Source organism: Schistocerca piceifrons, chromosome 4 (genome assembly GCF_021461385.2).
Source record: "Schistocerca piceifrons isolate TAMUIC-IGC-003096 chromosome 4, iqSchPice1.1, whole genome shotgun sequence".
NCBI classification, from domain to species: domain Eukaryota; kingdom Metazoa; phylum Arthropoda; class Insecta; order Orthoptera; family Acrididae; genus Schistocerca; species Schistocerca piceifrons.
In genome coordinates this window covers 72,835,021-72,851,801 of record NC_060141.1, presented here as the reverse complement: position 1 = coordinate 72,851,801, position 16,781 = coordinate 72,835,021, and the positions used below count along the sequence as shown (strand labels likewise).

The 16,781-nt window shown below is 41.5% G+C and overlaps 1 protein-coding gene across 1 annotated transcript in view; it reads left to right on the top strand.

Moving 5' to 3' along the window:
- The window catches only part of LOC124794812, a 782,944-nt gene that overhangs the window by 750,079 nt on the left and 16,084 nt on the right, over positions 1–16,781 (top strand). Inside the window, exons 8-10 of the mRNA XM_047258471.1 lie at positions 8,341–8,457; positions 8,626–8,777; positions 15,785–16,131. Coding sequence (XP_047114427.1) covers positions 8,341–8,457; positions 8,626–8,777; positions 15,785–16,131 — 616 coding nt within the window. The remainder of the gene's footprint in view (positions 1–8,340; positions 8,458–8,625; positions 8,778–15,784; positions 16,132–16,781) is intronic.

The window sequence follows — 16,781 nt, the reverse complement described above, 5'->3', positions numbered from 1 at the left end:
ATGTTTTTAGGGACCAGGCCCCAGTTCCCTCTTGCAGGGCTGGCAGTCGATTTGTGCTTCTACAAAGCCCCATCTGACGCATGGTCTTCGCAATTCTGGATAACTCTCTTTACTCATTTCAAAATAGGAAATGCAAGGGTGTGCTGAAAAGTAATGCCTCCAAATTTTTGTGTGCAAACCGTTAAAGCTTTTTAAATAAAACAAACTTTATCATCATCCTGCGCCCGTGCTCTTAATGTCCAGATATTTATTTCTCAACACAGCCACCCTGGCAATGAACACATTTCTCTGAATGAGAGACCAATTGGTTGATACCATCACTGTAGACTGTATGACTTTGTTTACACAGCTGCAACCTCACCTCTGCTTGCGCTGCTCCTTCGGTATAAGAATGAAGGCCTTGAATGTGTACAAATTGGACCAGTGCAGGACTGTATGGATGATGATGATGATGATGATGATGATGATGATGATGATGATGATGATCCCAAGGGTTGGACTGTTACAGGTGTCGCAGAGTTCATGTGTGCTGTGCCAATGTCATACTGAAGGAGAGTGTACTCCATGTGTGGACTAACTCTTCAAATTCATGCTTTCAGTTTTTTTAGGATCTTACAGTATCTTACAGAGTTTATGGTGGTTTCTTTAGGCACAAATTCCAAATGTGCTACACCTTGAACATCCTATAAAACTGTGAGCATGACTTTACCTGCTGATGGCATGATCTTGAACTTTTGTGCCAGTGGTGTTATTTTGTGGTGGAACTCCATTGATGACCTCCTTGTGTTTTGGTTTGAAATAGTGAACCCAGCTTTCATCACCTGTCTCATTGTTGCTGAGGAATCAATCGTCCTCATGCTTAAAACGCAAAAGAAATTGTTGACAGGTGTCCAGTCTCTTCTGTTTCAGTTGGGGGCACTTTTCTACAGTTATAAAATCAATTACAGAACAATGTTTCTCACACACAAACATAATTAAATTACACACCACCCTGTAACATGCTACAGTTCAGAGCCTTCTACTAGCAGAGGGTTGCAACTTGCATCAGCAAAGCAGGAAAGTAGTTGGATTAATATGCTTGAAATGTAACACGTCAACAAATAACTAAAAAAAAATTCGGTGTTAACGTCACGTCTGACAGACATGTCATCATCAGCAGTATCACATGTTCTCACTCTGTGAGACACAGTGGAATTTAATCCAGGACATTGGCAATAAGCCTGCTGGTCAAGAACTTTACGCCACAATCTCTCCTCCCATTTCTGGCCAAATAATAGCTATGAAAATTTCTTTCACCACCAGGATTTAACCTGGCCACCTCCATGTTTTACACAATTTTGCAACGGTACAAGTGTATGTATGTGGGTTTCATTTGACAGATGGTAATGTTCTACCATATAGCACACCTGAGACATGACGACTTCTCGTGCTTAAAGTGTCCAGCTCACTCTTCGGAGTTAAATCCGGTTGAACATACATGGGATGCTCTAGGTCAGAGAACAGTCTGGACACCACCAGCACAGACGGTTGCTGATATCCAGAATTGCTTGTCCAATAATGGGGAGCATTACCACAAACTATGCTGGATTCCTTATCCACAGTATGGGAACCTCTTTTGTATGCTGCTTTGTCACACAAGGTCGTCACACTTTTTACAGTAATGACTTTCGTACAGCAACAGCAGTGAGATGACACATACTGTATATTGCATCACAGTCCATAGCCAGCTTTCCAGTATACCTTGCTTCTCATCATTCTGTTTGTGTTACATTGTTGGCATGCCCCACATTATTGCAGTGCCTCAGTTACCTTGTGCATATGGACCGAGTCCAGGCATCTGGATATATGCTGACAAAACATTGAATCTGGAGCAGCTTAAAGTGGAACATCACAGTTACACCAGATAAACCATAAGGTCATTACACGCACCTGGGTATGTCACAAGTACTAATCACTGATGAGTGGATGGGGTGTGGATAAGTTCAAGTACTCGAGCTCACAAGACAAAGCAAGGGGTCAAGGATAGAAGGTGGCTCATAGCAACATATGGCTAGCAAATTCTATGAAATTTTGCTGCTGCTGGGGGATCTTTGGAGAACTCTAGGACAAGGTCGTCCATGAGCAACTACAGCCAGAGAAGAACATAACCTCTTGCCCAAAGCCTATGAACCCAATGATATGTATTCTGTGGTTAATAAAACACATATGAGAATAGCAGGGTGGCTTTCACATATACAGGGTGGGGCCTAAAATCTTTGTACAGTTATTGATATTTAACTGTAGAAGTTACAGATTTGTGGTTTGTGACAAGTGAAAGAATAAACCATCAAGTTTGTTTGCATATCTTTGTCGCAGGTAGAAGCTGATTAGAGAGCTCTACAATCACTATTGTAAAATTGCATCACATGTGGAGAAGGTGCAGTGTGTGATGAGACAGAATCTCTAGTTGCTGTGTTGTGAAGTTTTTGAAGATAATATGGAAGAGATTCATCTGATAGGAGTATTTTTGCCTGGTATGTGAAGTTTGAACAGACCAGCAATGTGCTGGATATTTTGCGAACAGGGCGGCCTTCAGTCGGTGAATAAGGTGTCGGAGCTGTACAACAGGCATTCTTTGCACAACCCTTCCAAACCTACTCAACATACATCTCATGAATTAAGGATTCCTAGAACCACAGTGTGAATAATTCTGTGTGGCAGATTGCACCTGCATGTATATAAGGTCCAGCCAGATAAGACACACATTACAACCAGGCGATGAAACTTCTTGAACAGCTTTTCTGACTGAGATATCGGCACAAATCAACACCAGCAATAAGTATCTTCAATGAATTTGCTTTTGAGATGAGGCTGCTTACCACAACACAGTGTGAGGGTATGGGGTTTGAAAAGTTGACTCGTTGCTATAGATCACATTAGGGATTCTCCTAAAATGAATGTTTGTGCTCTTTAATGCATAACAGTCATTGGCCATTTCTTTTTTGATAAAAAATCTGTAACAGCTAACATTTATCTGGATTTGCTAGAACCATTTGTGGAACCAAAAATGAGTGACTTGCAGCCTGATTTGATTTTGCAACAAATTGTGCACTATCACATTGGGGATTAAATGTTAGAAATTTTCTTGATGAAACATATCCTGGCAAGTCACGATCCTACTGCCTCACCAGCAAGCTCACCAGTTATAACATCTCTGGGTTTCTTTTTGTGTGGCTACATAAAGTGCAGGGTTTACACTATACAAGTACCTGATTTGGATGCATTCAGAAGGAGGATAATAGATGCTGCTGCTGGTGTTAATTGTCAAAAGTTGGCATGAAACCAAATATCAATTGGATATTCTTCAAGCAACAGCTGGTGCACATGTTAAAGTTTATTGACATTGTAACAAAAATTTGGTGGTTCTTTTTTTCATTTGCCATAAACTACAAACTTATAAGTACTGTAGTTTTTGTAAGTATATATTGATATTATGCAAAGACTTTAGGCCCACCCTGTACTTTTGATACTTACTGTAAAATACTCTCTGTTCGAACAGGCCTTGGAAAGGCTCAGTGGTACCGACCGACTGCCATGTCATGCTCAGTCAATAGACATCACTGAATGCAGACATGGAGGACCATGTGGTCAGCACACCACTCTTCCAGCCGTTGTCAGTTTTTGTGATCAGAGCCGCTACTTCTCAGTCAAGTAGCTCCTCAGTTGGCCTCACAAGGGCTGAGTGCGCCATGCTTGCCAACAGTGCGCAGCAGTCCAGTCTGTCGCCCATCCAAGTGCTAGCTAAGCCTAACAGTGTTTTACTTCGATGATCTGATGGGAACCAGTATTACCACAGTAGCAAGGTCTTTGAAAGACTTACTGTAGGTGTCTCTTTATTACATGTTGCAGGCAATTTCAGAGAAAGCAAAACTGCTATAACTCAGGGCAGTGAAAAAGAGACTGAAGCACTTCTGGACCTCAAATGACACATTTTGTTATCTTTTTCACAATATTATTTTTGATTCAGTTGATTAAAAATTACTTCACTCCTTTGAAAAGAGAAATATACAGAATGTTACATTTGTGTAACAAATTTATGTGACATGTTGACGAAAAGTTTGGAAGTAATATTCATGATAATATACACTATCAGACAAAAGTATTAGCAACAAAACTTGCATATTTATAAAACAGAAGACAGATTGAGCAAGATCTATGATAAAATGGAAGAAAAGTAGTTTGTTATCCAATAATAGGGTCCATCAACAATGTTTAGTTGGAGCTTAGATTAATGATAAATATTTCTGGGAAATTGTTGTGCTATAAGTATTTCTGGGACATTGTTGTGCTCAAGACATAATTAAATATACGTTTCCAACAGTAAGAAACTGCTTTGAGGCATCACATTTCCACTTTGTATATTCTTTTTTTACTCCTTTCTTTAATGCTCTTATGTTATTCCCTTGCTCATTCTCTATGTGTAACTGAATTACCTCGTCTTTCTGATACAGTTATAGTTAGTCTGTCTTTTCAGTTATAGATATAGTTCTTTTTTGAGAATTCTGATGCAGTGATTTTCAGTTCTGTGACTTATATTTCTGTTCTAGGCAGCATACTTGCATCTGCTCCACGCCATGCCCACACAGTATTCATTAGCTCCTCTGTGGTAGCTCACTTCTACAGGCGATGTCTTCTATGGCGAATTTGCGACTGTCGTATCTATTTTTATGTGTTTGTTTGCTTAAGCTGATATTAACATTACGTAAGGGGAGACATGTATAATAGCCTTATCAAACACAAGCTTGTCATACCAGTAGTCTACTGTAGTAAAGTAGCTGAATGCCCATGATTTTGTGATAAGTTTTAGATGAGAGTAGTCCTTTCTACCATAGAAATATGACAAAGTAGCAGTTTAACACCTGCAAAGCATTATTAACTCCAGGTGAATGTTGCTCTTCAATACAGCCTTTTTCGTTTGATGTAGGTGTAGTTTAGCAAAAGTGATAGTTTGTACAAAATTAATTCAATTTGTATTGCTGACACTTTAACAATAATTACACCATTATCAGAAAATCAGTCATGTAAATATTCTACACTCCTGGAAATGGAAAAAAGAACACATTGACACCGGTGTGTCAGACCCACCATACTTGCTCCGGACACTGCGAGAGGGCTGTACAAGCAATGATCACACGCACGGCACAGCGGACACACCAGGAACCGCGGTGTTGGCCGTCGAATGGCGCTAGATGCGCAGCATTTGTGCACCGCCGCCGTCAGTGTCAGCCAGTTTGCCGTGGCATACGGAGCTCCATCGCAGTCTTTAACACTGGTAGCATGCCGCGACAGCGTGGACGTGAACCGTATGTGCAGTTGACGGACTTTGAGCGAGGGCGTATAGTGGGCATGCGGGAGGCCGGGTGGACGTACCACCGAATTGCTCAACACGTGGGGCGTGAGGTCTCCACAGTACATCGATGTTGTCGCCAGTGGTCGGCGGAAGGTGCACGTGCCTGTCGACCTGGGACCGGACCGCAGCGACGCACGGATGCACGCCAAGACCGTAGGATCCTACGCAGTGCCGTAGGGGACCGCACAGCCACTTCCCAGCAAATTAGGGACACTGTTGCTCCTGTGGTATCGGCGAGGACCATTCGCAACCGTCTCCATGAAGCTGGGCTACGGTCCCGCACACCGTTAGGCCGTCTTCCGCTCACGCCCCAACATCGTGCAGCCCGCCTCCAGTGGTGTCGCGACAGGCGTGAATGGAGGGACGAATGGAGACGTGTCGTCTTCAGCGATGAGAGTCGCTTCTGCCTTGGTGCCAATGATGGTCGTATGCGTGTTTGGCACCGTGCAGGTGAGCGCCACAATCAGGACTGCATACGACCGAGGCACACAGGGCCAACACCCGGCATCATGGTGTGGGGAGCGATCTCCTACACTGGCCGTACACCACTGGTGATCGTCGAGGGGACACTGAATAGTGCACGGTACATCCAAACCGTCATCGAACCCATCGTTCTACCATTCCTAGACCGGCAAGGGAACTTGCTGTTCCAACAGGACAATGCACGTCCGCATGTATCCCGTGCCACCCAACGTGCTCTAGAAGGTGTAAGTCAACTACCCTGGCCAGCAAGATCTCCGGATCTGTCCCCCATTGAGCATGTTTGGGACTGGATGAAGCGTCGTCTCACGCGGTCTGCACGTCCAGCACGAACGCTGGTCCAACTGAGGCGCCAGGTGGAAATGGCATGGCAAGCCGTTCCACAGGACTACATCCAGCATCTCTACGATCGTCTCCATGGGAGAATAGCAGCCTGCATTGCTGCGAAAGGTGGATATACACTGTACTAATGCCGACATTGTGCATACTCTGTTGCCTGTGTCTATGTGCCTGTGGTTCTGTCAGTGTGATCATGTGATGTATCTGACCCCAGGAATGTGTCAATAAAGTTTCCCCTTCCTGGGACAATGAATTCACGGTGTTCTTATTTCAATTTCCAGGAGTGTATATCAAATGAATGTAATTTTTTCACAGAATGTGCTGTTAATTCGGAAGGAATAGGAGATTTATTTTGATTAAGTGGGTGTAAATAAATTAGTCCCACCTATGTGGCGTTCTGATTGTGAATGTGAAACTGTGTATTTCTGTATATGTTTTTCATTTTTCCTTAGTTTTCAATGGTGTCCATCAAAATGTTTTCAGCGTGTGGCAGCAAATACTTCACGTTCTTGGAAGAACATCTTAAGAACTCTCATGAAATGATAGCAAGGATATGATTACTTTTTTTCCTAAGGGGAAGGAATGAACACCAAATGCACTGTTTACTGATCATGGGTCAGGTAATATTAAGCCCCCTTTACACTGAAGCGAACATGAGTAAACACAAGCGAATGCAAATTCACAAGCAATGCACAGGGGTTTGTTTGTGTGCACAGTTATTGACTTGTACCTGCAAATAAGCATTTACACTAGAGCAAATGGAAGAGAGAGTGTACTGTGTGTTTTGTTTTTTGGTGCTAAAATGTTGTTGTGGTGAAGTTGTGTAATCTGTATTCATTACAGTGTGATGTAGAGAAGAAACATACAACTTGGTTCATTTTGTATAGCGAGCACACAAAAATGTGTGTGTCTGAATTTTTGTGCAGGCGCAAAAGAAGTGGTGGTTTGACTCTGATTAGTGATTTGCAGCTGCAACCATCGCTTAATTTTTTCTGGATCATCACCCTCGTCCTTTTCGCCTTCTTCTAGCTGCAATTGAACTGAAGATTTCAAATCAGGACACAAAGCTTCTGTAGCAGCAGAAAGAGACAAGCACTAACAATGTGATTCTTATCAACAGGTCACAGCTATGCTAGCCTCAAACATTTATTCGTATATCGACCACATCTGTGTTCCAAATACTTTCTAGAAGTATGTAGTGCCATATGTGAAGCACTCATGGATTCTATAAATTTAAATCCTTTAGAGGTACAGTTATTAAAAATGAGTAATATAATGTGAAACGATATGAAAGCCTAGCCACATTTTGATCGGAGTGAAAACAATTTCACACTCCATCAATTTATTTAAATTTTGTAAAATAGTAGCTAAACTGCAGTGTTAAAACAGATACCTTCAGCAATTTCTTGCCAAACATATCTTTTTGTGTGGATCTTTAGGCTCCCACAAGCACCTGTATGATATGTACTCTTCTATCAAGAGAAGTACACCATAACTACAAAAACCACTTGCAATAAACACAAACAACAGTTCGTGTGCAAGAAACGGCACTTGTGGCAAAGTGGATGCACTGTGTCTATCATTGAAACTAGTGCTGAAGCGGAGAGGACATGAACTTCCTTTGATGTCACACTCTAAAACTGACACCCAGCGAATCACAAGAAAATACTTGTGAATGTGACCTGCGTATGACCAAACACCATGCACCAGCATTTACACATCAGAAAGAATTCTTGTTTGCTGTTAATTGTGTTCACTTCGACGTAAAGGGGGGTGGGGGCGGGGGGGGGGGGGGGCTTTAGAAGTAATTTCACAACAGACAAATGCCATTATCATAGGCTGTGGTTCCCAGTGATCTAAGTAGTGGAGTGATTAGGATATTAGATTCCTAACATGCAGGAGACAGATTTCAGTCCTGCGTGGTCATTATTTTTGAAGTTTTCACGGCGTCTAAATCATTTCATGCAAATTCCAGGCTATAAATGATATACCCTCGCCAAAATGATGTAATCTTCTGGGATGCTTTAAACAACAAGTAGATCCTGTAATAAAATTTTCTTCTGATCTTATTCTGAGTTGACATTTGGATAACAAACTTTAGTGCTTTAAATGAACCATTGATGTTGTTGTAGAATGAGAAACTCAAGGAGACCCTGAAAGAAGAAAGGAAGGGCGTTGGTCACTATTTGGTTGATCTATCTCAGCAGAAGAAGCGGATTAGTCAAAATGTTTGTGGCTTGGAGAAGGAAGTAAGTATTTTTCCCTCATCTGGTTTTATGTTCGTATATTTTATCTCACATATCTTTGTCATTTTATATTCACATCTTAGCTATTTTTTTCATGATTGTGGTTGATTTTTTTTAAATAACATATTAGTATTTAACTTTGACATCTGTATTCAGTTTTCGCTTTTTAAGGTTTCAGAACTGAAATTCATTGCCCGGCAGAGTGCATCACTGAACAACCAATTCAAGAAGGGGATGAAGCATCTGGCCACTTGTAAAAGGAAGAAATGTTCTGTCTGTGTGTACACCAAGGCGACATTTGGCGAATACGCAGACCGAAATGAGTGAGTTGATTCCACTACTTTCTTTATGAACCTATAATATTCTCATTTGTGGCAGAACAAAAATTGTCTCAAAATACGCAGTCTCATACGAGCATCAGAATCATCTGCTTTGTCAATAAATAAAATTGTGCTAGTTGTAACAAGTGAGAGATGCCACACTAATATCTTTTAACACTGCCTCTAGCCTTGGCGATGCCTACAGTCTGGCTGGGAAGATAATCCACAAGTTTAGGTATAACTACATCTAGCTGATGCCATTCATTGAGGATTACATTCAACAGAGCTGCAAGATTGTTAGTGTGCTGGTTGCTGTATTTCACCCACTGTTCCTAATGGTACCAGACATTTTCTGTATCTGTAGGATTAAGATAGGGTGATTCAGCAGCCAGTCGTATTTGTGGCCCCACCTACAGCTTCATATTCTACTGTGATCAATGGTCTTCTGTGAGGTACCTGACTGCAAATGTGCATTGCATGCAGTTCGCTTTGCAGTGTTCACTCAAAACCTATGTTCACTGTCATTAGTAATTCCTGTCAGGTTTTAAACCGATTGTTATTGATAAGAAGTGACACTTACTTCTGATCCTTGTTTGTTTGGATCTTTTTATAATTACTATTCTTACACCATACTACATGATCTACATTTACATTTATGTGGTAGTAATATATGCTCTATATCCTCAGCGAAGATCGGATTTTGGAAGTTAGTGAGCAGCCCCTTCCATTTAGCGTGTCGTCTATCTGCAAGTGTATCCCACTTCAAACTTTTTATAAGATTTGTAATGCTCTTGCAATGGCTAAATGTACCAGTCACGAATCTTGCTGCTCTTCTTTGGACCTTCTCAATCTCTTGAATGAGACCCAACTGTTAAGGTTACCATACAAACGAACAATACTCTAAAACTGGACGAACTAACATATTGAAAGCAATTTCCTTTGTTGAAGGACTGCATCACTTCAGGATTCAACCAATAAACCGCAATCTAGAGTTCGCCTTGCCCGTTACTTGTGTAATCTGATCATTCCATTTGAGATCATTTCGAATAGTCACACCCAGATACTTGACACTTGTAACCGCTTCCAAAGACTGGGCATTTATTTTGTACTCATACATTAATGGGGATTTTCGCCTAAAACAAGGATAATGGAATGTAGTCTAATTAAGTCGGGTGATGCTGAGGGAATTAGATTAGGAAATGAGGCACTTAAAGTAGTAAAGGAGTTTTGCTATTTGGGGAGCAAAATAACTGATGATGGTCGAAGTAGAGAGGATATAAAATGTAGGCTGGCAATGGCAAGGAAAGCGTTTCTGAAGAAGAGAAATTTGTTAACATCCAGTATTGATTTAAGTGTCAGGAAGTCATTTCTGAAAGTATTTGTATGGAGTGTAGCCATGTATGGAAGTGAAACATGGACGATAAATAGTTTGGACAAGAAGAGAATAGAAGCTTTCGAAATGTGGTGCTACAGAAGAATGCTGAAGATTAGATGGGTAGATCACATAACTAATGAGGAAGTATTGAATAGGATTGGGGAGAAGAGAAGTTTGTGGCACAACTTGACCAGAAGAAGGGATCGGTTGGTAGGACATGTTCTGAGGCATCAAGGGATCACCAATTTAGTATTGGAGGGCAGCGGGGAGGGTAAAAATCGTAGAGGGAGACCAAGAGATGAATACACTAAGCAGATTCAGAAGGATGTAGGTTGCAGTAGGTACTGGGAGATGAAAAAGCTTGCCCAGGATAGAGTGGCATGGAGAGCTGCATCAAACCAGTCTCAGGACTGAAGACCACAACAACAACAACAACAACAACATGGAGTAGGTTACACTTACTAATATTGAGAGATAACTGCCAGTCATTACACCACACATTTATTTTCTGCAAATCCTTATTGATTTGTTCGCAACTTTCGTGTGACACTACTTTCCTGTAGACTGCAGCATCATTGGCAAACAATCTAATGCCACTGCAAATACCATCAATCAGATTGTTTATGTAAATCATAAAAAGCAGTGGACCTATTATGCTGCTCTGGGGCACACTTGATGTTACGCTTGTTTCTGTTGAAGTCTTCCCCTTCAGGACGACATACTGCTCTCCGTCTGTTAGAAAACTCTCTATCCAACTGCATATGTCATTGGATAGACTGTAAGTGCGCACTTTTTGGAGCAAGTGACAGTGCAGAACTGAGTCAAATGCCTTTCGAAAGTCAAAAAATATGGCATTAACCTAGGAGCCAGAATCTAGAGCCTGTTGTATATCATGCACAAAGAGGGCCAGCTGTATCTCGCATGACTGCTGTTTCTACAACAAATCGATGTCAGTGAAATTGGCCGGTAATTATGTGCATCTGATTTTCTACCATTTTTATAGATTGGTATGACCTGGGCCTTCTTCCAGTCCCGTGGAACTTTCCGCTGATGATGAGTGGTTCTCCATTCCTGGGATACACGTTGGACAGTCAGGGTTCATGTAACAACAAATTGTGCAACTTTATTCACAGTGTGGCTGTGGACACTTGAGCAAACATTACAGCTTACTGCACTAATTCTGTACAACCAGTTGGTACAGCTTACTGCACTAATTCTGTACAACCAGCTGGTACTGTCATAACTTACATCAGTGATGCATGGTCACATGACCGCTTGGTAGTTTTACCCATCTGTGGCACTCCTAAGTGACCAGCATATTCTTTTAAGAGGGTGACTTATTTGGTCCGGTGGGCAGTCAGCATAATGCAATTCATTTTATTAATTAAAGGTTGTACTAACACCCTGTTAGGGGACTGACTACCAGCAATCGAAAAGCTGTACTTGCACACAGCCTAAAACAGTACAGTACATTACATCTATATACAAAAGCATATAATTATTCATAAGTATGTTGTATAAAATGTGAAGGTATTAAAAGTAACATGAGTGACTAGGTGACTTAATAACCAATTACCATATGAGGTGTGATTAAAACGTGATGCAAATTTTTGTTTTTTGTAAAGTACCTTTATTTATTCATCATTCAACTTTGTCCCCTTCGAAGTAACCCCCCACCCCCACCCCACCAATATATAATACAACTGCATCAGCACTTTTTTTCAATTTTGGAAGCACTTCTGGAACTCACTTTTCAATATGGTGTTCCGTTTCATCAGCGATTCTCTTTTTATCTTGACAGTGGTGGAGAAACAACATCCTTTCATAGTTCTCTTCAGCCTCAGGTATAGTTTTTTTGCCAAAAAATCAAGAACAGGCATTGAGATGTGAGTGGGAACATTATCATGATACAGTTTCCATGAATGGTCTTGCCACATTTTTGGTCATTTTTTCTGTATTGTTTCATGCAGAGGGCTCATAGCCTCCAGGTAGTATTCCTTATTGACTGTACAACCATGAGGCAGGAACTCATTGTGCACTGTCGCATTGTAATTGAAGAAAACAGTGAGATGAACCTGCACCTGTGATAGAACTTGTCTTTTTTTTAAAAAAAGTCTTGGCAGTTTCCATTGGGATGATTGCGCATTGGTTTTGACCACATACCCATATACACGGTGATTCCTCGCTAGATCAAATGTGAACACTGTGTTACTTCACCTAGCCCAATACCTAACGCTGAAAGTCAGGTTTTGAGAAACAAAAAATCAGAACATAAAGAATTGAGGAACTAGCTATGGTAAGCTTCATTAACGGTCAAGGTTTTGACTTATTTGACAGTGTTGGCATGATAAGCTGTCTAGAAGTGAAAGAACAGGGAAAGTGTCACTCAAATGCTTGAAAACAAAGACATATATTTGCTTCACCAAATATATACTTACTCACATGTCAGACATATTTTGAAGCCCTGAACCAAATAATGTCCGAACCAACTGCATTTTTCCCATTCAGGAGAGATGGCTTTATCACTGTCTAAGGCAATTTAATAAAAATGGTTTTATCAGTTTATGTTCTTATTTATGCACTGTGCAAGATATTTCTTTGTTCAGGTATTGAAACACTTGACTCATTTTTTACTTTCAGATATCTCCAAGAAAATCCAAAGTTATGCACCTTCAAAAAGCATGCTGCTTTTGAATTGTGTAGTATATTTTTGTTTGTCTGTTTATCACATTGTTTTGTATAATTTTGTTTTCTGTAAACATTCCATTATTACTTTGTTCTGAATTTCTCATAATTCTTCAGTGTGTGTGTGGTCATGGAGCGGTTTATTATTGCATAGCATGTGGTAATAGTTAGAACATTTTATCAGACTGGAGAAAGTTATGCAGCAACTGTGAGATGTCTTCACGTGACTCTGGGGTGCAATGAAGCATCAAATGCATCAATATTTTGCGTGGGTTCTACAGCAGATGTTAAGAGTTCAGGACCAGTTGGTGCAGAACATTTTCTTAGTTCATTGTTGGTAAGGCGGGTACCAGGTTGAGATTCATTGGGAGAGTGCTTAGAAAATGTAGTCCATCAACAAAGGAGGTGGCTTACAAAACACTCGTTCGACCTATACTTGAGTATTGCTCATCAGTGTGGGATCCGTACCAGATCGGTCTGACGGAGGAGATACAGAAGATCCAAAGAAGAGCGGCGCGTTTCGTCACAGGGTTATTTGGTAACCGTGATAGCGTTACGGAGATGTTTAATAAACTCAAGTGGCAGACTCTGCAAGAGAGGCGCTCTGCATCGCGGTGTAGCTTGCTGTCCAGGTTTCGAGAGGGTGCGTTTCTGGATGAGGTATCGAATATATTGCTTCCCCCTACTTATACCTCCCGAGGAGATCACGAATGTAAAATTAGAGAGATTAGAGCGCGCACGGAGGCTTTCAGACAGTCGTTCTTCCCGCGAACCATACGCAACTGGAACAGGAAAGGGAGGTAATGACAGTGGCACGTGAAGTGCCCTCCGCCACACACCGTTGGGTGGCTTGCGGAGTATCAATGTAGATGTAGATGTAGACAGTGTGACAGTCCAATGAAGCTGGTTCTTCGCCATTCCCAAGAATTGGGATAAGGTATTCTTTCGTACGGTGAATTATCCACTATTATCTCCATTACTACCCTTACAGAATTCTGTTAATGCAGCAGCTAAAAAAAGCCAATAATGAGATTTTGTTGTCTGGTTTCCCAGAAGATGACAGTTTTGCAAGGATCTTCATCTTTAGTGAAGGGGCACACTTCCATTTAAATGGATCTGTGAATAAACAGAACTGCCCTGTCTTGGAGGTCAGTGAATGCTAGCGTGGTTCAAGAGGGGAAAATGATGCATGACAAGTAATGGAAACCAATACCATGTGATGACAAAAGATTTTTGTGGCTTCATTTCAGTGGAATCGATGTTGAAGAGTTATTGTTTCAGTAGGATGGTGCCACCTGTGATAGTTCCTGTGAAACAATGGGGTTGCTCCATGGGCAGTTCCTTGAATCACCTGTTCTTCCATAATCGTTATTGACAAGGCCACCTGGGTCATGTGACATAACCCTTTGCAATTTTTTTTTCTCTTGGCTTATCTTAAAACCATGGTGTATGTAGACACCGAAACATTTGCGAGTTAAAGGTGAAAATTCATTGTGTTGTTGGCGAAACACAAAGAGTCTCATTAGGCAGTCAAAGCGAATTTCACAGACAAAGTATAGGAGGTGATATACCAGATGTCATTTTCCTTACTGGAAACGGGAAGGGGTGGTGAACGTTTTTGTGTATTTTGCTCATGTGTTTTGAAGAAAGTAAAGTTCAATTTGATATATCAAAACAGGTGTGCTTTTTGAAAGATCCTAAGATGGATTCCCTTTTTAGCGAAGACAACAGAGTGAATATAGAAATATTTACCTATCTAACAACAACTAATACAACACTTTACAGTTGTATCAGTATCTTGAAGAAAAGATCACTAACCTCAAAAATCACATTTATCTGTCAACTGTTGTACTAGTAATATTTATGAATGCGAGGTTTTACTATGTAGAAAGAAAGACAGAATTAAATATTAAGAAAAGATTTTGTACCTGTAACCAATGAAAATAACACATAATGGAGAATACGAAAAAATAAATCACTATGGGTGTTATACAAACACCTTTACAACATTGAAGTGGTAAAGAAGAGAAAGTTGAGGTGGGCTGGTCACACAACAAGAATGTCGGAGAATGGACTACCTACAGTGGCATTCTCTAGGACATTAGTTGGAATGAGAGGTAGAGGAAGATCCTGAATTAGGTAGTGAGAGAAGCTCTGAGATGGTAAAATTAAGATGCATACCTACTCAGAGCAACCAATCCACTTGACAGACTGAAATGGAAGAGGCTCGTACAACAAGCTTACGGTCGATAAGGTAAAATAAAGTACTGTATCTGGGCTGTTTAGTGGAAAAGTATCTCAGTCATCATGGAACCTTGACAGTGTACCACGGAAACAAAGCAAACAACAAAATAAAGACTAGGAAGACTCAAAAGCACAAAATGCACAACTATAACACAAGTTGACATGGCAAGAATAGGGTAAATTCTGATGTTATCAGATGATGCCACCGTCCCCCCATGAACTTCAAAACTTTAGTCCACATATTCCGCAAACTGCTGTGAATTGCATGGCAGAGAGTATTTAGCATCCTGCTATTTGTTAGGTTTTCTTCCCATTTCAGTTGTGTATAGAGTGTGGGAAGAAATTGCATAAATGCCTCTGTGCATGCTGTAATTCATCAAATTTTCATTTGATGTTCCCTATGAGAGCAGTACATTGGGGGGGGGGGGTTAAGAATATCTGTAGACTTTTCCATTTAATACTGATTCTTGAAACTTTGTAAGTAGTCTTTCACAGTATAATTGCATCTACATTCAAGTACCTGCTTTCCAGGTTTTTCAATATTTCCATGATTCCCTCCTGTTTCTCACAAGAAACCCTTATATTCACAGCCTGTTACAATCCGTCCCATCCCATCCTCCCCCGTAATGTTCCACCCGTGTACATGTCAATCTGGACTCTTCGAAATGAAGTTCCGACGAGAGTGGTTGTGTGTGTGTTATTGCAGCAGGAAGCTGCTGTCGTGCTTCCAAGCGCCGCTGCAGGACCTGCGCAACTGGATCCGGCCGGTGCCACTGTCTGCGAGCTGCTCGGAGGATGAGGGTGCGTCGTGCCCACAGCTGTCACGTGAAGGGGCACGGGCCGTGGCTGGCAGCAGCCGTATGCGCACACGCAGTGGCGGCTCTGGTGGTGCCGGCTACCCACTGGGCCTGCCACTGCCGTCGCCACTGCCCTCCACGCGTTCAGAGTACTCCTTCCGGCGTGCTTACTCGCCAGATGCCGACGCCGACGAGACGGGCAGCTCACCCTCACCGACACCGTCACTTCCGGCAGAGGCAGACGCGTCTAGACGGGGTACGCACCTGACTGTCATCGTACACAGAATGTTGTCCACTAACCGAGGAAGCCACACACGGGACAGATCACAGATTTTACTCATCTTTTGCACAATTGTAACACATACCTACACGCAACAATTGCTGTTCTAGCACTATGCACTTCTCAAGCATTTTCAAAAAATTGAGGTTCAAAGGTTTACATATGTGTGAATTTTAAAATTTTCCCGGCGAATTGACTGTTCAAACAAATTTTGGGCTTGCAGCCGGTCGTCGTTCAATACTGTGCACAATATTTCAACTGGGCACCTGCCAGTTGTAATATCATGTGAAGTATTGAACGACGACCGGCTGCAAGCCCGAAATTTGTTTACATATGTGTCGAATACCGTACGAGAGTGCCAGCTGTCATGCAGCAGCATTAGTGCAATTTGTTAAAGTGGTAGACCGATAGTCAGTTACATCATTTTTTTCCAAATCTTCCACCAAACACTAGTATTGCTATAACAAATTGTGTTTCTTTGGAAAGGATTGGTAATAATACTATTACTTACTCTTCTGGCCCTGAGAACAGCAGTCAGTTCTTGATCTTGTGGAGTAGCTCCTCCACAGCATCTTTTGCTTGGGGTGTTATTCCCTTGTTCATAGTGTCCGAAAACCCTTGGCTAC